At 33.0% G+C, this 24124-nt stretch overlaps 4 protein-coding genes across 4 annotated transcripts; 1 reads left to right on the top strand and 3 right to left on the bottom strand.

The window, feature by feature from the left end:
• The first annotated feature begins 2168 nt into the window (after positions 1 to 2168).
• On the top strand, positions 2169 to 3701 carry LOC108806664 (U-box domain-containing protein 25). Its single transcript, XM_018578833.2, has one exon. It carries the CDS (start codon positions 2246 to 2248, stop codon positions 3509 to 3511), a length of 1266 nt encoding a protein of 421 aa, XP_018434335.2. The 5' UTR covers positions 2169 to 2245; the 3' UTR covers positions 3512 to 3701.
• A 634-nt stretch (positions 3702 to 4335) lies between these two features.
• On the bottom strand, positions 4336 to 5947 carry LOC108809233 (zinc finger CCCH domain-containing protein 39). The gene is made up of 3 exons (XM_018581378.2): positions 5843 to 5947; positions 4857 to 5681; positions 4336 to 4770 (listed from the first exon to the last, which is right to left on the bottom strand). The coding sequence occupies exons 2-3, from the start codon at positions 5674 to 5676 to the stop codon at positions 4499 to 4501; spliced, it is 1092 nt and encodes a 363-aa protein (XP_018436880.2). The 5' UTR covers positions 5677 to 5681; positions 5843 to 5947; the 3' UTR covers positions 4336 to 4498.
• Positions 5948 to 7400: 1453 nt separating this feature from the next.
• LOC130495480 (polyadenylate-binding protein 2-like) lies at positions 7401 to 7860 on the bottom strand. The gene is made up of 2 exons (XM_056986879.1): positions 7738 to 7860; positions 7401 to 7646 (listed from the first exon to the last, which is right to left on the bottom strand). Exons 1-2 carry the CDS (start codon positions 7858 to 7860, stop codon positions 7401 to 7403), a joined length of 369 nt encoding a protein of 122 aa, XP_056842859.1.
• A 4628-nt stretch (positions 7861 to 12488) lies between these two features.
• On the bottom strand, positions 12489 to 15187 carry LOC108813580 (ABSCISIC ACID-INSENSITIVE 5-like protein 7). Its single transcript, XM_018586167.2, has 5 exons — positions 15028 to 15187; positions 13322 to 14394; positions 13166 to 13237; positions 13069 to 13098; positions 12489 to 12873 (listed from the first exon to the last, which is right to left on the bottom strand). Exons 2-5 carry the CDS (start codon positions 14351 to 14353, stop codon positions 12799 to 12801), a joined length of 1209 nt encoding a protein of 402 aa, XP_018441669.2. The 5' UTR covers positions 14354 to 14394; positions 15028 to 15187; the 3' UTR covers positions 12489 to 12798.
• Positions 15188 to 24124: the final 8937 nt, after the last annotated feature.

The raw sequence follows: 24124 nt of genomic DNA, 5'->3' as shown, positions 1-24124 counted from the left end.
CGCTATCTATCCATCCATGCAGTTAACTGAAATTTCCCAGCAACATGTTTGTTATGTGAGAAAAGAAAAGAAAACAATATTTCAATGTAGTTTACAAAAAAAACTATATTTCAATGCATCTGGATTCTCTTTTTATTGTTTTACATGGAGCTATGATCTCTTTTAAAGCCAAAATGGGAAAAATAAAATCAAACTGCTGAAAATGAATTTGATACGTATAATTTTTTTTTTGAACTATGACTAAAAAAAATTCTACGTATCATAAATTCAGCATTTCAGAACTATTGTTGAAAGAATTGGTTTCTTATGCAGTGTAAAAATTATAGGTTCATGCAAAAAGTTGACCAATTCACATAATTCGCAGTACAGAAAGATCTCACGAAGGAAAATAATAGAGTTCAAATAAGGCTATTTTACGAAAAGCATCATCAAATTCACTTTGTTTAATATATTGTTTCGCTATATGGTGCACATATCCATCCATATACGTAATAATTTGTTTTTTGAAAGTTCTATATATTAACTTTGTAACATCAATTTAACTCTGATACAGGGGCAAAATATCCATAAATTTTGATTAGATTTGTATCCGTTTCTCTTCGAACTGAAATATCCGGATATCCGTAATTCGACAAAACAAAGCAAATACTAAAATTCGGCATCAGTAAGAAGCAAAGCAAATAACAAATATTAATATTTTTAGAAACGAATATTATATCCGATTTGATCCGTTATATGCATATATATACATATATTTACATAATTATATATATAAGTTATATAAATATTATATTTTATATAAGTTTTACAGCATTTTTATTTACAAAATTTATTAAATTAGTTATTAGAATTTTAAAAAGTAAATAATATTTTATACTATTTTTTATTTTTTTTACGGATCGAATCAAATATCCAGTAAATAATCTAAAACTTTCCGAATATCCGGAACACCGGAACACCGAATAACTACAAATCAAATTGGATCAGATAATTAATATTCAGAAAAATGGATCGGATCACGAATACCTCCAAAAACCCGGATATCTGATTTGTGTCTACCCCTAATTACAACAGAACCTCCATAAATTAATACTCGATAAATTAATAAAAAATTTCCGGTTTCGAATTAGACCGGTTCAAAATATGACATAAATCGATAAAATAATAAGATAATAATTTTTTAGAAAATTATATGTAAATATATGGTCCCATTAAAATCATAAATTAATAACATATCTATATATAATTTTTTCATAAATACAAACTAAACATTATATTGTCGGTTTTATATTCACAATAGAAATACCTCTATTTTTTTCTTAACATTTCAATATATTTTGATAATATTTAGTAAAATTATATCCAAAAACCATATATAAGTCATATGAAATATAAAAATATAAATCAAGTAATATAATAAAAAATAAAATTCAAATTTCCAACATTTTATAAATGTATATACGATAAAATCAAATATATATTTTTATTTTATTAAATAAAAATATTAAAAAAGGAAAAAAACTAAAAAAGATTTTTTTTGTAAATTAATATCTCTATAAATTAATAAAATTTCCAAGTCTCAACATTTTTAATTTATAGAGGTCCTACTGTATTTTTGCCAAAAAAAAAAGTTTTCAACGATTAGAATACTTCCACAATAACTATATCTCATGAAAGTTTTTTATAATAACAAGAAAATAATGATTAATTTATAGATAAAAGCATATACAATGGTTATAGATATCTTCAAAAGGAATTATGCAAAACAAATACATAATGAAATGCATTTCAACTTCTCAAATAATGAAAGTGAATATGTTTTTACGGTCATCCAAGTTTTAATTTAATTGAAATCAACCATTATATCTCTTACAATACATTAACTTTTTTTTCTATGGTACTATAATTTACTGGACGTATAATAAATACACAAAAACACTCTGTAAGATAATCATAATACATAATTGTATATCATTCACATAAACCTTAAGCTTCACTTCTAAGATGCCACTTTTCCCCCTTGGGATATATATTACGTAGATGGCATCTTTTTCTTAATGATGTTTAATTAAAAATTTAAACATATTTAATTATAAAAATTCCAGCAGTTTTTTTACGACGTTATAAATGGCACACGTGTGGGCTCAGCTCACAGCCAGATAAGGTTTACTTCTTCTTCTTCCTCAGACTCTCACGACAATCTTAAACTTTCTTCTTCTTTGCAGCTTTCTCTCTAAACGCTTAAATGCCGAGAAGTTTAGAGCCGTTGGATATCGGAATCCAGATACCGTACCATTTCAGGTGTCCAATCTCACTAGAGCTGATGCGTGACCCAGTCACCGTCTGCACCGGTCAAACCTACGACCGATCCAGCATCGAGTCATGGGTCACAACCGGTAACAACACCACGTGTCCAGTCACACGCGCTCCTCTGACCGACTTCACACTCATCCCGAACCACACTCTCCGCCGCCTCATCCAAGAATGGTGCGTCGCTAACCGCTCCAACGGCGTCGAGCGTATCCCCACTCCCAAACAGCCAGCCGACCCCACCTCCGTCCGTGCTCTCCTCAGCCAAGCCTCGGCCACGTCGGGAGCTCACGTCTCAGCTCGCTCACGCGCCGCCGCTCTCCGTCGTCTGCGCGGCTTCGCGCGGGACTCCGAGAAGAACCGCGTTTTGATCGCGGCTCATAACGCGAAAGAGATTCTGATTAGGATTCTGTTCGACAACGATTCTACGACGTCGTCGGAGCTGGTCTCCGAGTCGCTCGCTCTTCTCGTTATGTTCCCGATGACGGAGCATGACCAGTGCCTTTCCATCGCTTCGGATCCGGGTCGGGTCGAGTTTTTAACCCGGTTACTGTTCGATTCCTCTGTGGAGACACGTGTCAACGCCGCGGCGCTGATCGAGATGGCGGTTACGGGATCGAAAGAAACGGTTTCGAACTCCGAATCAGTTTTCGAAGGAGTTCTCGATCTCCTACGCGACGCGGCGTCTTCGTCTCCGCCGCACCCGCGACGAGCTGTCAAGATCGGGATCAAAACCTTGTTCGCGCTCTGCCTCTCGAAAACGGCTCGCGGCGTCGCGGTCTCCGCCGGCGCGCCGGAGATTCTGATCGACCGGCTCGCGGCGGGGCTAGACAGGTGCGACACGGAGAGGGCATTGGCGACGGTGGAAATTCTCTGCCGGTCTCCGGAGGGATGCGCGGCGTTCGGCGAGCACGCTCTGACGGTGCCGGTTCTCGTGAAGACGATTCTGAGGGTTTCGGATCGCGCGACGGAGTACGCGGCGGGGGCGTTGTTGGCGCTTTGCACGGCGGAGGAGAGGTGGAGAGACGAGGCGGCGGCGGCGGGAGTTGTGGTGCAGCTGTTGCTGATGGTGCAGAGTGAATGTACGGAGAGGGCTAAGAGGAAGGCGCAGAAGCTGCTGAAGCTTCTGAGAGACTCGTGGCCTGACTACTCCTTCGCTAACTCCGATGATTTCGCCTGCAGCGAAGTGGTCCCCTTTTGATTTTTTAAAATTAATTTTCTTTTTATCGTTTCAACAGTAATTATTTTTTTTTAGTTTTTTTTTATATTTTCCTGAAAAAAGTATAAGGAAGTGTGGTCATTTCTTTATGTGTATTTTGATGGGAAAAAATGTGAATTAAGAAAAGAAAATACAGAAGTTTTGATGAGCATAAGTTAGGTTTTATGCATTATATTGAAGTGTAAGTCACGACTCACTAATGTCTCTTCATGCTGATTGGCTTTTTGAGTTTGGAAAAGTTGTTAAGAGAAAGCAAATGGAAGATATGCTAAAGTCTTTAAAGTTATCCTTTCGTTTTCCTCTTTTAGTCTAAAGGCTAGTCAACTTTCTGCATTACAGATATCAAAACAGGTTGTTCAGATTTAACCTATCGAGTGCTGTGACTTTGTAATGAAATGTCATTATACTCTTGTTGATTTATCTTTCTTTAATGTGTTTCTAGCATACTTTTCTTTCCTTATACTATTTGTTAATGTTTCAGTTACACATTATTTGATGGACCCATAACACTTTACGAAAATCAATGATTCGGCTACATGGTCAAACTCACCAAAGGTTCAGTACATTGATGATGGCTGGTTGTTTCACTACAACAATCGTTATTGAAAAGAGGAACCAAAAATCAAACTGGGCTATGACATGGGCCGTGGCTTATAAATAAATAGTTCTTAGAGGAAACTCTGTTTGGTTTTTTTGCCTTCCAGGTTTATAAAGTAGTTTTAGAGGAAACTCAGTTTGGTAAGGCAACCTTAATATACTAATTAAATGAAGATGGAAGCCATTAGTGATCAAAGATTAGAACGACATACATTGAAATCCTAAGCAGTATATATTATATGTAGTTCATCAAGAACAAAGCCAATCAAAGAATTGCTAATGAAACCAGATTAAGAGATTTATTTCTACTGTTCAAAATTTTCACCTGTGATCATCAAAGAGAAGACAAATGGAACCAGAACTAGGAAGACTCTAGCTCTCTACTGGCTTGGTGGACTTTTGACCCACTGGTAAATCATCAATCCAGTCTCCATAGATTCGATTAATCTTCTTGGAGTCACTCCACTTGAGCAAACACTTCTGTCGTCTCCCTTCATCGTTAAGACCACAAGAATCTGCTGTTACTACTTGTGCTGCATTTGGTCTCATCGCAAATGCTTCGTTTGCAGACACCACCGTTTGTTTACTCAAAGACGCAACTGCGTGTACAGCTTCTCCATTTCCAACAGAGTGACGCAGCAGTTCTGTAACAACCAAATCAGAAAACACAAGACAATCATCACACACAATCCACAGGACTAGAAAGGCTATACAAAGGATGATAAAATACCTGCTTGGCCATGAGCAAAGTGACAGTTATCACCAAAAGGACACTGACCGTTCTCAAACTTCATACATAACCTAGTCTTCCAGTAAACAGTCTTGACACCACCAGCATTGTTCAACGGTGCAGGTGCAGAGACACCTCCACGTCTATTCACATCAACTTGATGAGAACCACTACCCCCATTCTCAACAGAAAGTGACGGATCAGTACCAACGCTTATCACCGAGCTCTCTCTCAATTTCCCAGACTCCTCACGAAACTTGGAAAGATCCTCATGAACGAAATTACACCTGTCACCATAAGGACACTCCTCACCAAAACAAAACTTCCTGCAAAGCTTCATCCTCAAGATTATCTTCTGATCATCTTCCCAGTTACTATTATTCGTAGCCGACACAGAAGAAGAAGAAGACGGCCTTTCCCTTTCCCTTTCCCTTTCTCTTTCTCTCCCTCTGTCTCCAACAGGAGGAGGTCCAACAATCTCCTGCCAATTAGAAGGAGGTTGCCTCAGATCCTCCATGCCGTGTGCGAAATTGCAAGGATCTCCGTTCATACAAGTCCCTGCCTTGAACTTTGCACACATCCTCGTCTTGTAGAATATCTTAGCCGTCCCCCTGTTCACAGGAGGAGTGTTCGACGATGGAGGAGCCATCCAAGAATTGTTGTTACTCGACGTGGTGTCATCGTTAAGCCTTGGCCTTTTCAAGGAAGGCTGTGATTCAGATTGTTCGTTGTTCATCATCATCGGATAAGGCATTGAATCATTCGTCTTCCAAGGCGATTGCACGAACATGGGACGAGAATCGGAGTAACTCGAATCCATTTACTCTACAACCACCAATATCGAATCAAGCGGTTACAATCTTAAACCCTAGATTCTACTCTCAACTTTCGGTTACGAAACGGTTTCTCAATGGCTAGAGATCGAAATGCTTGAAACTATGATTCATGAAAACGCGATTTGAGAGAGTGTGTGAAGAGAGTAATACCAGGATCAATTACGGTGGCGGTGGCGGCGGCTTCAGGTTTGGGAGAGGAAACGTGCATTAGGGTTTATGAACATCTGATCATACATATATATACCTTTTTCTTTTCTCTTTTGCATTAGGAAACCGATTTACAGTTAATTAGTTACTTTCCAGTAATTTTGTAAAAAACAAAGTTCGATCATATATAGTATAACATGAACTACATAACTCGTTGTTCAAAAAAAAAAACATGAACTACAAAACATTATCTAATTATTTTGGAGAAAAAAAAACATTATCTACTTATTTTGGAGAATTTTTTTATCATCTAATTACGCTTTTGTGTGTTTTTAGTAATTTTGTAAAAAAAAGAAATCGGGTAAATATGAATGATATTTATCAACAATACATTCCTTCCGTTTTGACAAATTTCACATAAACTAAAAATAAGAATATATATTAATATAGTTTTAAAATATAATTATCTAAATAAAGAATTGATTGGTAGTTTGAAATGGTTAGAAAAAATTTTATGTGAAACTTATATTGAAAATATGGAGTGCTACTATTTTTTGAAACAAAAATCATGTTAAAATAACATTTTTGTGAAACAGAAAGAGTATAAATTTTAAAATATATATCTTAACATTTACACCATACGTATAAAATGTATCTAATACGCATATATGCTAGAGTATCTAATCAGATATTATGACAAAATATAAAATCGAAACAAAATAAATCAAAATACTATCATCAATATCGTATATAATAAAAATAAAAATAAAAATAAAAATAACAAAGCTAGTTTTTTCCTCAAAGAAAACGAAATTGTGTTCGATTGGACCATTTGAATCTAATGGTGGTATTTTATCTTAGAATTGTTAAGCAAAAAGCAAATGATGCGTCTGCAATATCCTCCACTTTTCTTAAAAACAATAGAACCAAATACGAAAAGCAGAAAACATGAAGAAATTAGAAAACATGGCTATTCTTTTACGTAAGATCATTTATTATGTTTAACGGACTTTTTTTGAACATTATATAAACGACTTCTTTTACAAATTTTCATTTTGATTTGGTTCTTTTTTTTTTTTGACAAAATTTACATTTGGTTCTTTAATAACAAAAATACTATCGAAGATGATTCTTTTAAAGAAGATTTAGTTATACATATTTTTTTGTAAGCTAGCTAGTTATACATATTTTTTCATAACCAAATTAACTATATGTATGAAAGACGATATTTGTTCGTATCCAAATCAATCACAAATATGACAATACTCATTGACTAAATCGGTTATAAAAGTATCATGCATCATCAACATGTTTTTTTTGGAAACACATCATCAACATGTTTAATTTTCCTTTTGTTATAATCGATCTTTTTAATTTGAAGCTTCGACCACTTCTTATTATTTCTTTGGATAAAATCAAAACATAACATTTTTGTGTGTGTCACCACTACATGTCTACATACCACATTAACAATAATGATAGTATGTGACGTTTTATTTGAGACAAAAACGAAATTCAAAATTCAACATAAATCATATAAATAAAAGCCACAGAAATCACATCACAGCTTAGGCAAAAGCATGGATGCTTGGAGCCCGTATGCTTCTTTCTCGAGTTCCTTATACTGTTGGGGAATCCAGTCTCCTAAAACCTCAATTGCCTCTTTGACCTTCTCTCTGAGGGCATGGGGTGATTCCATCAACCAAAAGAGTAAAGTTCGGTCCATCTCAAGAAGCATTCCTGTGACTTTTGCAGTGAAAACTGGCTCGATTTGTTCCACCAATCTGTAGAGAAAATCACCAATCATCTACAACAGAGAGAAATCAAATTCAGAAAAGATAAGCAAAATGTATCTCGATAATAACCACTGTATAAAAAAAACATAAAATAAGTGTTACATTTCTTTGTTGTTCGGGAGATTTGTTTTTAAGAGCTTTAACCAGATTAGATACAGTACGTTTTGGAAAAGTATCAATACGGGGAGGGGGATAACGAGAAATGTCACTGAAGATAGGTTCCATGGTTAAGCAATGAGGAAGGCAGAGAGGATTGGAAAGAAGAAATATGGTTTAGGGTGACTGGAAAATGGTTTAGTTTGCTATTTAACAAAGACAGTTGGCCTATTTATATAGTTGATACAAAGTTTTCATAATTAGGGTTACACATACAAAATCAGAATTTTTTTTTGAAAAGAAAAAGATGAAAACATCAGAATTCTTTTTTTATTTAACGAAACATATCTGAGAAAGGATGTAATGATATTTTTTTAGCGCATGTCCAACTCTAAAAATATAATGCCATTTTTGATTAGCACATGTTCAAACCTTAAAAAATGTAATACCATCATTTTTTAACATGTGCTCAAATATAAAATGTAATGCTATTTTTGCTTAGCTTATGTTCAAATTCAAAGAATGTAACACCATCTTTGTTTACCGTGTGTTTAAATCCAAAAATGTAATACCATTTTTGTTTAGGACATGTTCAAATCCAAAATGTAGTGCCATCTTTGTTTAGCCTTGTTTAAATATAAAAATTAAATACCATTTTTAGCGCATCTTCAAATATAATGTCATTTTTAACGAGTTTTAAATCGGAAAAATGAAATACATTTTATTTAGTTTGTGTTCAAAGTTAAAGAACGTAACACCATCTTTGTTTAGCGCTTGTTCAAATATAAAAATCCAATACTATTTTTGTTTAGCGCATCTTCAAATTTAAATATAATGTTATTTTTGTTTAACGATTATTTAAATCGAAAATATGAAATGTATTTTGTTTAGTTTGTGTTCAAAGTCAAAGAATGTAATACTATCTTTGTTTGGTGCTTTCTCAAATATAAAAGTTTAATACCATTTTTGTTTAGCGTATCTTCAAATTCTAATATAATATCATTTTTGTTTAACGTGTTTGTAAATCAAAAAATCGAAAAAATCTAGTTTGTGTTCAAAGTCAAAGGATGTAATACTATTTTTGTTTGGCGCTTGCTCAAATATAAAAGTTTAATACCATTTTTGTTTAGTACATCTTCAAATTCAAATAATATCATTTTTTTTTGTTTAACGTGTGTTTAAATAAAAAAAAGATAAAAAACTTTTTATGTAATTCGTGTTAAAAGTCAAATAATGTAATATCATCTTTATAAAACTATTTATTCAATTTTTATTAGGTTTAAATTTTGGGATGCATGAATTTTTTAAAATATTTTTTTTTTGAAAAGGGCTTAGTGCATGAACTTTTTGTCTTCTTAATTCTGTAGAAGTGATATTATAGGATAATGTTTTAAGATTTTACGGTAGTTTTTAGCGTATTTGTTTTTCTTCAAAAAACTATTTTTTAGTCAATTAAGTGTTTGGACAAATAGTATAGGGAAACTGGTTTTTGAAACAAACTGTTATTTTCTAAAGAAAAGCCTAAAACTACTTTGATCAAGTTTCTTCAACAACAACATGTTAGTTTTTCATTTCTTTTTTACTATTTAAAAAAAATATTTTTATTTCCTTAATCAGCATTTAACAAAATAAATTTTATTAATAGGAACAAAGTTGTTGTACATGTAAATTAAAAGAAGTTAAAAATATATCAAACGAAATTTTTATTTTAAAATTTACTATTTTAATTAATTGTTCTAAAAATTATTTATACAGAAAATAAATATGCATAAAAATATAAGTGTAATATTGTTTTAGAAAAATCAAATGTCTGATATGTTTGTCTTCAAATGCATGTTTTGTTAATAGTCTATTGGTATTATTTTCTTGAAAACTTGTGATATATTCTTTTCGAAATTTTAAGTTTGTTAAAAAAAGAAATTAAGTAATAAGTTAAATTTCTTTTAAAATAACAGAAAAAACAAAAATAAATCAGTAATCAAATTTTAGAAAGAAAACAAATCTAAATAAAAAATTCAGAAATCTACCTTTCGTTTTAATAAATTTATTTTTTGCTATTAATTTTATCAACTTCAAAAAATAATAAATAAAATCTATTAAAATTTAAAAAATAAAAATCATCATCAAGTTTATCTAAGAACTAAGACTACAGTAAAATCAAAAACGAAAAAAATATATTGTATTAATTGTTAAAACAAAAATCAAAAACTAAATTTAAAAACTCATTCGTGTTTTTTCAAAACTAAAATCTACAGAAAAATCAAAAACAAAAATCTAAAATTAAAAAAACCAAAAGCTAAAAACCAGAAAACTAAAATCTAAAAATCATCCAAACAATCATCAAGATATTGTAAAAACAATGAGATTTTGAACTGGTACCGTAGAGAAACAGTTGAAAGTGGTACAACTTTTTGTGGAGAGAAAAATAAAAAAAGAAACTACTCTAAATTCAGTTGCGACTAAAATAAACATGAAAGTGGTATGGTGTTGTTATACACACTTGTAAACCGTTGCTAACAAAGTATGTAACATTCATAAAATCCAATGGTTGCTATGAGGACGAGAGTAAGCAAATATTCAACCAGAGACTAAACAACATAATTGTTCTACTGAAATTATGTTAAATATTAATTTTTGTATGTTAATATTGATTTTTTAATTGGACCATGCAGAAAGTCCATTTGAAATGGTTCAATTGTCATAAACCAAAGGGTGTAACCTCTCTCTAGAAGACTCTCCAGCTTCTCTCTAAAAACAAAAGGTTTTCCGGTCTCCGTTTTTTTCTCCGACCGATGACGGTGGGCTGGGCTTCCAAAGACACGTCGTCGGTCGGGATCTGTTTAGTGTATAGTCTTAGTCTTCTGTTTTCTTCTTCTTCCGGCGTCACACCTTCTCTTCGGTGGTCGGCCGGCCTCGTTTCCGGCGTTGTATCTACCCTTTGAAGATAAACGTTCGGCTAAAGCTCCGCGTTGTACGATACTTGCGGTTAAGATGGCGGCTCTGTTCGATTCCTATGGTGTTCTTGAGTGATAGTTGCGGTTAAGATGGCGGCTCTGTTCGATTCCTATGGTGTTCTTGAGTGATGACTTGATGGCTTGATGTGTTTGGATGAGATCTCGATCTTGATCGATTGATGCTCTCCAATGGTCAGAAGTAAAGTGGTGAAGGCGTATGAAGTGTAGGTGCTGGATTTCTACTCGTGTGGTGGGTGGCTTCGTTTCTGTATGAGATCTCGACCTTTCGATTGATGCTCTCCAGTAGAAGAAGCATAGGTGATGAAGTGGTATGAGTGGTAGCGTCTGTTTCCGGTGAGGTCCGGTGAAACGACGTGCAGTCTCTGCTGGGTTCCTTTTGGCGGCGGTGATGTGCTGCTTTCGTTTTAGGGTTTTCTTTTGAGATCTTTTGTGTTGAGCTGATTTGTAATTTTTAGTTTGGGCTGTTGTCTTGGGTTTTATGGGCCTGGATGGACTTTGGTTATTAATAAAATTAAATGTTTGTGGGAAAAAAAATGGTTCAATTGTCTAAAGATTTGGTATAATTTGGGTTTAAAAAATATAATGTTCAATAAATTACTTTGTCCATTTGGACATGCCCATTAGACATGGACAACCCAATTGACATTTCTGGTTTGGTAGATGCATGACCATCACTGTAAATTTCGCAATTATCATTAGCTTCGAAACCTGTTTCAGCTCTTCATGCTTCTCACACGTCCCATACGGCATGTTCTCCTGAACACACATGCACACGACATTAAAAAATCAATGCATTAAGACCATGTGTTTGGACACTCAGATTGATTTTCCACCATATTATCTCCACAGAAACGTGATTCCTTCGGTCGCTTCTTTTTGAGGATTTGACGTGAAAACCAACAACCATTGGTTCTGACTTATCATGTCATCAAGGGTATTCGCCCAATCCTCTCTTAGGCATTCTTGTAACCGGAAACAACACGAAATTTCGTAACCCGGATGCATCAAACACTCTGGTTAAACCATTAACTTTTGACACATAAACATGAAAAATGATCAATCAATTAATCTAAGATATAATCTAAATGATCAAATGAAAAAAAAAGAAGCCTTGGAGGTGGGGGTTTTTTTTTTGATCAGATAGATTCATTTGTGACCAATTCTTGATGAGTTTGAGACTAATTTGTAACGATCGACGGGTTCGTTATCTCTGAAACATCGCCTTCTTTCTTGCTGCAAAATCCCCTACAAGTTTCAAAAGAGAATAAAAAAAACTCAAGGATTTTGGGAAGAAGCAACTACTTTGTAAGCTCCTAAAGATTTTTCAACCTGTAATTTTTCAACCTTGCATTAAGATTCTGAATTTATATTTTCTCTAAGAAAAGAAAGAAAAGGGGTTGTGCTAGGCATCTTGGAGACAGTGATGTAATATTATGAAATTTACCTTAGTGGCGGTCCAAACCAATCATAAAAAGATAAACACACAAGAGGGATGACAGTACTATTCTATATGATATTTGAATAAAATATATTTATGATGTATATACTTTCATTAGTTCATATAATATGATCATTAGTTATCTTAGTATGACATATAGGTTCCCGTATGCTAACATTTTCAGAGGTAATTTGTGATGAAGAACAAATTAGGTGTAGTTTTTTCATTTAGTAGATGTCACGTCCACGTGATCAAACTTTTTTCTGATTGCAATTTTGGCAGATAAGTGTGTTTTCTAACAGAGTCGAGATTGGTTTAGTCATCATTCTTAGGAGAAAACCAAAAACCCTAATAATGATCAAGATATATATAAACAACGATGTCTTTTATAAACTCAAAACAGACTAAAACACACACAAAACAGAGTATTATCTAAAAACCTAGACTAATGAAGGGCCAGGGCAGGCACAAAATATGTTTCTTTTATTAATAATGAAAACTTCTCCTACTCTCTCTGTAGTCTATAGATTTCCACTCAATAAAATTTCTCTTAAAATCTCCTGTACAGGTAGCACTATGATCTCCTATTACATTAGTCCCATCCCATGCAAAGTGGTGTCTGGTTTGATCGGTTCTTGTTGCTTCCTTCTGGTTTCACCATGGACCGGTTAGTGTCCTTCTCAAGCATTGCCTTTTGCTCCCCCATGGTTGCTTCGACGATTCCTTCAGCTGCCAATTCAAAAGAATAGAGAATCAGATTCAGTAGTAGTTACTGTCGCAAAATATCTGGATGCCAGTAACTGCTTAGACCTTTTATGTTTTTTAAAGAAAAATTCAAATTTGTTTTTTTTTTTGTATATTGCTACAGAGTCTATGGTTTGTAGATAAACATAAAAAAACAAATAAAAGTTTTCAAATAATTACCTCATTCTTCTGCATTTCCATCATCTCAGCCTGCAAAATAGAGGAAGCTCAGTTTCAGAACCAAGCGGCTTATATTCTGAGAGAGAGAGAGAGGTACCTGTTTCCTCTGCAATTCTTGATTCACTTTCTTCAGCTTTTCAATTTCAGCTTCCAGTTCCAAGGTATAAGCCTGCAAAAATTAATGTATACTTAATAAAAAATGTGGACGATAAATAAACATTTTAATACTACAAAAGTGATTTAGTACTCAAACCTGTTTTCGAGCTCTAGATCTAGCAGCTGATTCTCGGTTCTTGATCATTCTCCTTTGCCTCCTCTCAATAACCTTCTCTAGACCAGTGTTGCTTCTTCTCCCTCGGTTAAGCACATAAGGAACCGGTGACAGAGAATTGTTTTCTGCGCTACTTGTCCCTGGCGACGTTGCTGCTGCTGCAACAGTCACCCCGCCTCCTCCAAAACTCCCCAATCCATTATTATTATTATTGTTGCCAGCAAATGCTACGTTTGCTTGTTTAGGAAAAATAGCTTGAGGCAACCGCTGGTGCTGATGCTGCTGCTGTGGATGTGGCTGATTCAGCTGCTGTCTTGGCTGCTGCAACTGCTGTTGTGACTGTTGTTGAAACTGCTGTTGTGTCTGCTGCTGAATTGCACCATTGAACGATATGTTGTTTTGATTTGGCTGACCAAACCCAAAGCCTAACCCTCCAGCAGCAGCTCCGTTGTTACCATAAAACCCATTGTTGCCACTGTTTCCACCCACCTGCTGAGAACAGTTATCTTCTCTTACAACACCAGCGCGGCACAGAAACTCCTCAAGCGTTATCTCACCTAAAGTCTGTTGCCTCTGAGGCGCATTAGACTCACCACCACTGCTACCTACCATATTACCGTCCTTGGTGAACAAACATTTCCAGACCTCATCAACAGTCTTCTGACTAATCGTTCTAGGCAACGTCAGCGAGCCTTGCCTCTGGAGAGGGATACCACCACCACCACCGGGTTGAGCTACCGCTGTAGCAGCAGCAGCAGCTGAAGAAGAAGAAGAAGGAGGATTCATGGTCATGGCCTGAGCTTCCTCGGCAGTCCATATGCTCTTCAGGAGTTCATCCATGTTCATCGACCCGAAATCTTTACCTGGTCCACCTAGTGTGCTCTGAAGCTCATCAAAGGTTAGTGAGTAAAGCGAGGACTGTCTCGCCAAGGGATAAGCAGTATCTGCTGGCTTCATCTGGTTGCTTCCTCCACCACCACCTCCTAAGTTGTTGAAATTGATGTGAGTTCCCATACTGCTTGTGTTCTCGCTTCTTCAAAAGCCCTAAGTGCTTCCTTTTGAGAGGTAACAGACCAAATTAGAGTGGATAACACAATGGAAACAAAGAAGGTCCAAGGTCACATAACAATGCATGTTCAAATCCATATGAGAGTAGGTAAAGAGAAGACGTGATGTGTCATGTGTGTGTACAAATGTAAAAGCAAAGTAAAAAGGTCAATCAAATAATGGCAGATTTTAAGATAACGTTTTCTAATCAAAACCATATATGAACATATCAAAGATTAAAAAAAAATGTCACATCTTGTATGTGTGATACTCAAAATCCAGTAGAATTAGTTTAAGAAATGCAGAAAATTAATCTGGAAAGAAAGAAACTTTAATCTTAAAGTCGATTCCTTTCATGAAACCGGACACGACCCAAAACTATAATCACAAAACCCAACAAGCATGAGAAAGATCTGTTCAAGATAACCCTAAAACATGAAATCAAAATCGACAACAAGACTCAAGTTTCACTGCCAAAGGTTAGTTCTTTACTACTTATGTCTGATTCAGAAACACACAACAACAACAAAAACAAGAGCAGATATTAAGCAGAGATAAGACAGCAATTAATTATGATCCGACAAAGACAGATCCAGATATAAGCAACGGATAACAAAAGCGATGATATTTGTTTATCTTACCAAATTAAATTTCTCGGTAATATTTAGATACGCGATGACTGCGAAAACGCCAGAGAAGCTGCTGGTAGAGGCGACAAGTGTGCTGATACCGCCTCGACACGAGCAGCCATTTTAAGGGTGAAAGTTTTTTTTTTTTCTCCGTGGAATTTTTTTAAGTAGTTTTGTTGTAATTATCTTTAAACATTATGATTAATAATTAAATATTATTATTTTCTGTCTTGATTGAGCTACGTGGGCGAATGATAAAAAAGAGTCTTGAATTTTTATTTTAAGATGCTTGTAATATCAGCCAATTAGATTGCGTAACGTGGAGAGACATAGACCGTTTGTTTGGTTTTTGCCTTCTGACAATGAGGATTCGAGTGGTTGGAGATTGTGCTTGTATTTTTTCCTGGGAGTTTAATAAATTGAATTAATTTTGATTTTTTTGTTACAATTTATCATCAACCTAATATACATAAACTTTATACAACTAAACTATTTTTAAGTATATTTTATTAACAGAAAACTTTTTAGTATGAGTATTTTTGAACAACCTCCAAATTACAGGTGGCCTTTGCAATACTTAGATATTTATATCAATAATTAAAATACTTATATATAGTTTCTAAAAGGGTTGACGTAAGTTTTGACAAAAAAATATTTTATTCAACAAGAATACGATATACTAATTCAATCCATTAGAGAGATAACATAAATGTTCATGTTAGAATTTGTACGAAAAAAAATCCATATTAGACAAGATAAACCGTAAAAATAAGCATGGGCATAAAAACTGGACTCGAGGACCTGATCCGAAATCGATTTCAGGGTCTCGAATCCAATTAGACGCGGAGTAAATAATTGAATGGATACTAAACTGATGTATCTGAAGAACCAGTACCCAACCCGATCTGAACCGAAAACCAAATGAGTATTCGAAGATATCTGAAATATAAATAAATATTCAAAAATATTATTAACAATTATATATAATTATTTTAACAATTAATATTAAAATATAAATTAAAAATATTGATTATTTTGTGTATTTTTGGATAAAATATGATAGTTTTGATAGAAATACTCAAATAACCGTGTCTAATGAGTATTTTTAATTATTTTTTGGTATTTTGCGTAGTTTGGTTATAAAATATCCGAACCAAAGTGGGTAATATGGTTACTTTGGATACTATTATCTGAACCCGTTTCAGATACATTAGTTATTTGGTTATTTTCAGAGTTTTTTTACATCAGAACCGAACTCGGGTGGATCCGACTCAAACCTGACCCAAAATTTTGTAATATCTGAACGGGGCCTAACTTCCAACCCGAAAAATTTGATACCCGAAAAAATCTATCCGTACCCAACGTGGAGGTCAAGTGAAAAGATAGAAATGGGGAGGATTACAAACTGCATACAATTATATACCGTATTAAAAGTGATTAATGTAAATCAGATGATGATATTGATATTTATTCTTTGGGTTAAAGAAGTTATCGTCTCTAGATATATTTACATTATTTTTGTAGCTTTATAAACTTAAAAAGTGTCATCATCATATGGAAGTGGTGGTGCTTTCTTTTTGGGTGGCCATCTTGGTTACAAGCCAATGAAAATACCACACCAATCTTCAAAACAAAAGCACTGTTGCGTGGAGTCTAAGATCACTTCCAAATACAGAAATTTATTTTCTTTCCACATTTGGGATCATTACAATGTTTGATTGTTTACTATTTTATTCAAAGAAACATCTACTTTTGCCACGTTACACCGACGTATGGAGTGAGCACAAAACCATCATAATTCATAAAGTCTATACAAAAACAATCATTCGACTATATGTACTCAGTAATCGCACACTATTACCATTTGGTTACTCTAGCTAGTAGTGTCTTGGATACTAAGTTCGATACAAGATCTAAGCGAATGTAGTGTACTTTGCTGCTTCAAAATATGTAAACTTGAAAGGTGATGCAAGTATACAACACTTTCCTGCTTCACAATGGTTTAGCCGCCTTGGGCACTAACTTAAACTAATAGGAAGAATCTGTTGACGTATTCTTGATTCTATTCCATCTAATCTATTAATTTAGGGATTATCTACTATTTGAAGTTCTCATTTAAATTTTGGACTTTTTCATAGTTGTTGCTAGAATATATCATGCCTCCTATATAATGCAACCTACCAACTTAAATTAAACCAAATCTTAACCAACATAGATTAGTTAAACTTAACCAGTAACACTTTTATAATATATTTGGTTAATCTCTTAATATAATTAGATCATATAAAAATGAACCACTCTTAAAACAACGAGTTCCATATCATTCCAGACATAAGAGAAAAAAATATCCGACTCATTTACAACGTAAGCATACAAAGACCGTGTATGCTTATGCTCATTGATCTTCTAAAAACCAAATAATTGTGGCATAGACCAACATAGGCTAATGTTCGTATCACTAACTTTACTTCCATATATTTACTCTTCGCCTACATCATATCACAACATACACAGTTATGCAAGAACATGATTTTTTTTTTGTTCAAACAACCAAATAATGGTGGCATATGGTCAGTAGATTTTTTAAATATGTTTTTTTATATATTACATTTTACGAGACTATGTGTATAAGTTTTTTTTTTTGAAAAATGGCATAACTATATATGTGTATAAGTTAAAAGGTAAAATGTGTGACAATGCAAATTATTATACTAAAAATGAAAGAAGATTAAATACAAACTAATAACAAGTACAACACAAATTATAACACTATTAAATTCTATATATATTTAATAAAATATTATATATATATATGTCTAATATGTATATATAAATGTTACACAAAATATATATAATATTATACACACATATTATATATACCATATATTATTAATTGAAATTTGACAAATCAATTTCCGCCTTTAGGGCGGGTCCTAATCTAGTTAGGATTTAATTCTCCACGTTCTTGTTCCATTACATAAAAAGGAAAAATATAGTTTCGAAAGTAAATAAAAATACAATTGCATGTAGAGGTGCTCCCATGTAGAAACCAGCCCCATGAACAATAGATATGACTTTGAAAACCAAAGCGGACAACTTCATCGTACCCCTCCTCAATAAAATTTCAAAAACAGTAAACCCGATCGCAATTCTTCAAACCCATTTTTTGACATCATCAATTTGTTTTTACTATCTTTCATGTAGCAGAAACCATGAATCGGATTTATCTTGGTAATCTTTAGCCTCTTAGATTTTTTTTTTTTTTAGCCTCTTAGATTTGATCATGTTCTTTTAGGCTTTGCTTGTTGTTATCTTGTTGTTTGATGATAATTCTTTGACAATGGAAAGAGCAAGAGCCTTAGATTTTACTCTTTCTTGCCCATTTGTAAGCATTAGTTCGGATACAAAGATTATGAATCTTATTCGAAACCCGAACAATACTTTCCATATAGGATTCTTGGAAACTTTCTACTTGTCAATGGTAGCTGTTGTACGTGTAGCAGAAAACAAGTATTGTGGTCCAGAGTATTCATATGGGTTTTCTTTACTTCGTTCCTTTATAATGTAGGACTTTGAATCATGTGCTCAATTGATTGCGCAGTTCGGTATAATTCAGGTTTGCAAAGTGATACCAATAAGATAAGAAAAACCAAAACATCAAGTGTGTATTATTATGAGTCGGTCGTGTCACCCTTCCTGGCACCATATGAAGTTCGAAAAGAAACGGTATGTTCAAAGACTTGCAAGGAAATTATCACTAGTTTCCCAAAATTCTCTCCCACCTATTAGCTACTGTTAGTCATCTTGCATAATCTGAGCTTATAGTTATGTCGCTTAACTGATGAACAATGATATATGTGGATCATCATAAATGAAAGTATCGAGTCTGTGTTGTTTTCTAGAGAAGAATTAAAGACCTGCAAGCTTAAGAGGAGACTGTGTAGTTAGAGTACCGCTTGTTCTTTACAATTTCAAATTCATTGGAAACTCGAGTCTTAGCACTCTACACTTACATACAGAGAAACCCTTGTTTGCCAAATTCAAAGTTGTATTCGTCTAAATTCATGAAAGCGAGAATGTATTTATGATATCCTTAATTTTTCTGGTGAGCTATCTTATGCAGAAAAGGGATGGTGTACATATAAAAGTACAACATTTTGCGTACTTATAACTTATTTTCAAGAGTAGTTTTGTCGATATAAACATCTTTATATCAGCTTTAACAGATTTACAAGTACTACTTGCATCTTGTGTATTTTTCTGACATGTTTAATATAATTCCTGTTTTTGGTGGTTGTAAATGTAAAATTTTGAATCTTAATTAGCTAATTACTTTTATTTCATAAACCATTTTTTCTTTTATCTAACAATATGTGATATAATTTAGATATATGGTTTCAAAAAAGGAATATGGGAGACTTTAAAACTTTCACCATTACACTTGTTAAGTTTTAACCAATTTACAAAGTTTCTACAAGTTACAATATTGTAAGTCAGTCGAATTCAAATCTAAAGTACAACTTACTAATTATTTTTCTACTTTATTTTGTATTCTAATGGAGATAATTTAGCTTATCTTTCCATGTATTCTTTGGAGTTGTATCTTTTTTTATTGAATTACACAATATAATATAGTTTAAGTGGTCTCACTTTCTAAACTTTAAAATTATGAGTGTTTTGATTGATATTTCTATTGAATTTATGCACATATGTACCAAATATTATATTCATAGATATAAGACTGATTATGATATTACTCCTAATAAAATTACTAATCCGGCTGGACCATGCTGTACTATGATTAAAGAGCTTCTCTGGTTCGGTTTTCGGTCTAATTTTAAAAACATTGTCTACGATAGTTTTTCTGCACCTAATAAAGAAAATTTAGGAATTGCCGGTGTTTGTATTATGTGTAAATATTGTACATCTTGCAATAAAATCTCATATAAGAAAACAGATCATTACCTGAGTACGGTCCTTCGGTTTCCCCGTTAAAAACTTTCTGTTGGAAGGTACGGTGCCCACCTAAAGTAAAACACTTTTTATGGCAACTAGTATCAGGATGTATAGCGGTAAAGAAAAATTTAAAGGCTAGAGGAATGAATGAGGACCTAATTTGTGCACGGTGTGGTGCATCGGAGGAGTCTATAAATCATGTATTTTTTGAATGTCCACCAGCAAGACAGGTGTGGGCATTATCAAAAATCCCATCGAACCCAACCATATTCCCCACCCAATCTTTGTTCACAAAAATGGATCACTTATTCTGGAGAGTAGTTACACCGAAGGAAGATGATCATTTTGTCTGGATTCTATGGTATATATGGAAAGCAAGAAATAATAAAGTGTTTAGTAATCTGGATATTGATCCGAGAGATACATTAAAATTAGCAGAAACAGAGGCGGTACTTTGGGCCGAAGCCCAAAATTCAACCTCACGGGGATTGGATCGTTCAAATCAACCATCGGAAACAATAGTTACAAATATGCCAGGCATATGGTGCTATCTGGACGAATCATGGAAAGGTGAGGATAATTTCTCGGGTCAAGGATGGTACAGTACCTTTGAAGGCTTTGATGGTTCAATGGGGGATAGGAATATTCGGGCGAGTCAATCGCCACTTCATTCAGAAATGGAAGCGCTTATTTGGGCGATGGAATGTATGAGGAATTTATGTCAGTTCTCTGTAACGTTTGTAACGGATTGTTCTTAATTGGTGAAGATGGTTTCAGATCCAGAAAAATGGCCAGCTTTTGCAAGTTATTTGGAAGACATCGCATCTTTGAAGAGATGTTTTACTACTTCAGAGCTCGTTCATATACCAAGGACGCATAATATAAAGGCGGATCGTCTAGCACGCAGTGCAAGAAAGCAATCGTCTTTTGTTGTCCATATGGATGCCGAACTCCCAGTTTGGTTCACAAAGTCTATATGAATCTGTTTTGTTGATGACAAAAAAAAACAGATCATGTGTTCTTATTTTTTTTTTTGTGAGATCTATAAGTGTTTACTTTAGTTTTATTGTTAGAATAATTTGTAATTTAGTCATGATTTGTTAATGGTTCTTAGTTCTCATTGTTGTCGTCCTGATTTCTTTTAAACGATTTGATATGAATTGTTTAAGTGTGGCTGTCAAACTTGATGTACATAAGAATTGAAATGGATGTATGCATGAGAAAACTTATTCTAAAGCATCTTTTTAATTTGATTTTTTGTTTTTGTTTTTGTGTAGTACATTTGATACATGTGTTTTTTATTTTTATGTTGGAAAATCGACTGTGAAAGAATTTGATTATTTTATTGAGTTGTGAATAACCCATGGTTAAAACAGAATGCATCTATCTTATTAAAGGTGAAGTACAAATTCGGTGCGTTTGGATACTTGGATAAGATTAATAAAAAAAATTGGTGTGTTTGGTTATAGCTATAAAAAATGGAGTGTTTGGAAACTTGAATAGTAGTATCTATTAATTGTGTTTCCATATTTCACTTAGTTTAACAATTTAATTAATTATATTACCTTAATAATAAATTACATCATTAATTATATTACCATAATAATAATAGTGCATATTTTTATTTATTAGTTAATCAATATTAACTTTGTGCCAATTATAAAATCAAAATGCTAAATAATTAGGTTTTACATATGATTAAACATTTGGTTTATTTTATTTTACTAAAATATTTTTATTTTAGTTACAATCGGTGGAAAATTACGTACCCAAAAACATAGTTCAAAAATATGTTTTGTGAATAAAATAATAACTTAAATCAAAATACTTAAAATGTCCTACATTTATTGTCACTTAATTTTCCACTCCATATAATTATTTTACTTGATAAAAAAACTCTTTCTATTTCACTTAATTTAGCAAAACACATAAAACAGTTTTTTATTAATTTATATAATCATTTAGACATGAACATTATCTGTCTATTTAGGTACATGTTGTTCTTTTCGGATATCCTTTTTTTTTTTGGTAACCAAGTCCCGCTTGAATATTATAAACTTATGTGTGGATTTTGAGTTGGATCATTCTAGATCTGGATGAATTCGGTTATGATGTATAGGAACCTAAAAATATCTAAATAACCAATGTATCTAAAACGGGTTCAGATATTTGTAACAAAAATAACCATATAACCTGATTCGGTCCAGATCTTTTGAGTATCGTTAGTTACCAGATCTTTTGAATATCGATGTATAAAAATATATTTCACGGGCCAATTTAACAAAATATTAATTGGTTCAGTTGAAATAAATATATTTTAAAAAATTATATGAACTGAAAAAATCACTATAAGAGTACTTACATTTGGATTCAAATCATTTTTTTAATAACAAACTACACAAATATGTTGATTTGTATACAAATTTAAATTACAATGTAAATATTTAATTGAACACAATTAATACAGAAATATGTGACATTGTTTAAACAAAATATCAAAGTAAACAGTTGCGTTCTAAAATCATTTATTTTAACAACAAGCCAAATAAATATGTTGATTTGAGAAGGAATAGAATAAAGCCAGATAAATACATAGTTTACCAGAGACACTCTATATGTCAAATTTATTATAAAGAAATTTTTACTAAGATAAATACATTCAATAATTACAAACAAATAATATATTTCATAAAAGTAAAAAATAATATCCGCGCTTCGATATGTTGATTGGAGAGGGAATAAAACAAAGTCAGAGAAACACATAGTTTACCAGAGACACTATGTGTGTCAAATTTATTATAAAGAAAATTTTACTAAAATAAATATGTTCAATAATTACAAACAAATAATATATTTTATAAAAGTAAAAAATAATACCCGCGCTTTCGAAGCGCGGGTCAAAATCTAGTCTACTTTTATGCTGTTAACGTATCTTGTTTAGTTTCCAAGTTAATTTCTTTAACCTATCTTTATTGTATATTAAATTAAACACCAGCAAATTTTATCGAGAAAATAAAAATTTAAAAACTAGACCGGCAACTAAACCGTAAAAGCTCTTGATCCATGGCCTAATGTGGTCTAACCGGGTTCAACCCGATTTAGTAATTTTATTAAGAGTATATCATAATTAATCTTATACTTATAAATATAATAGTTGGTGCATGTGTATATAAATTAAATAGAAATATCAATCAAAACACTCATAATTTTAAAGTTTAGAAAGTGAGACTCTTAAATTATCTGCCATTGTGAAATACATTACAAAAAAATTAAAACCCCAAACAATACATGAAACATAAGTCAAATGATCTCCACTAGAAATCAATTAGTATACAAAAAGTGAAAAAAGAATCAGTAAGTTGTACTTTAGATTTGGATTCGACTGATTTACAACCATAACATCTAGAATTTTTTTAAATAGTTAAAACTTAACAAATATAATGGTGAAAGTTTTAAAATTCTTTTTTTTTTTGAAACTGTATGTTTAAAAGATGCTTCTATTGTTCGATAAAAAGAAATTGGGTTATGAAATAAAAGTAATAACTGAAATTCAAACTTTGACATTTAATAATCAACTTGGTCCAAACTGATTTAATGGTTCGTCATTTTCTTATTTTCTTTCTACCGGTTTAATATGGTTTTAGCCGATTGGATCTCCCTTGGGATTTACAATCAATCCAATCCGACTATATTTCTGGTTGACGGTTGAACCCGGTTCAACTGTCGGTCCGGTTCGGTTTAAAAATACTGGGAAAACTATGTAATTAGGTTAGGGCAAAATGGACAAAAAGTAAAACTCTCTAACAGATTTTCATGAATTGACCAGACTCTCCCAATTGTGTTGAAGCATGTATATGTTAAATGTGGGCCAATAATACACCATAGTCCTTAAACAATGTGATTTTGGCTCAAACGTGATTGAAGATGGCTATGAAGAATTCATATCAAAATTCACTTAGATGAATAACATATAAGAAAGAAATTACAGAAAAGAGAAAGTCTATGGTTGAAAATATGGAAATAAATTATGAAATGGTTAGAAATATCTGAGACAAACAAGTCATTTGATTTCCAACAGTTTTGGTTTAAAGACAATAGTAAAAGTTCAGTGACAACATATTGTCCCTCTTATTAAGTAGGAATGGACATTTGT

This window comes from Raphanus sativus, chromosome 6, assembly GCF_000801105.2.
Source record: "Raphanus sativus cultivar WK10039 chromosome 6, ASM80110v3, whole genome shotgun sequence".
In the NCBI taxonomy this organism is placed as follows: domain Eukaryota; kingdom Viridiplantae; phylum Streptophyta; class Magnoliopsida; order Brassicales; family Brassicaceae; genus Raphanus; species Raphanus sativus.
The sequence above is the reverse complement of the archived record's forward strand: the minus strand, read 5'-3'. Positions and strand labels throughout refer to the sequence as shown.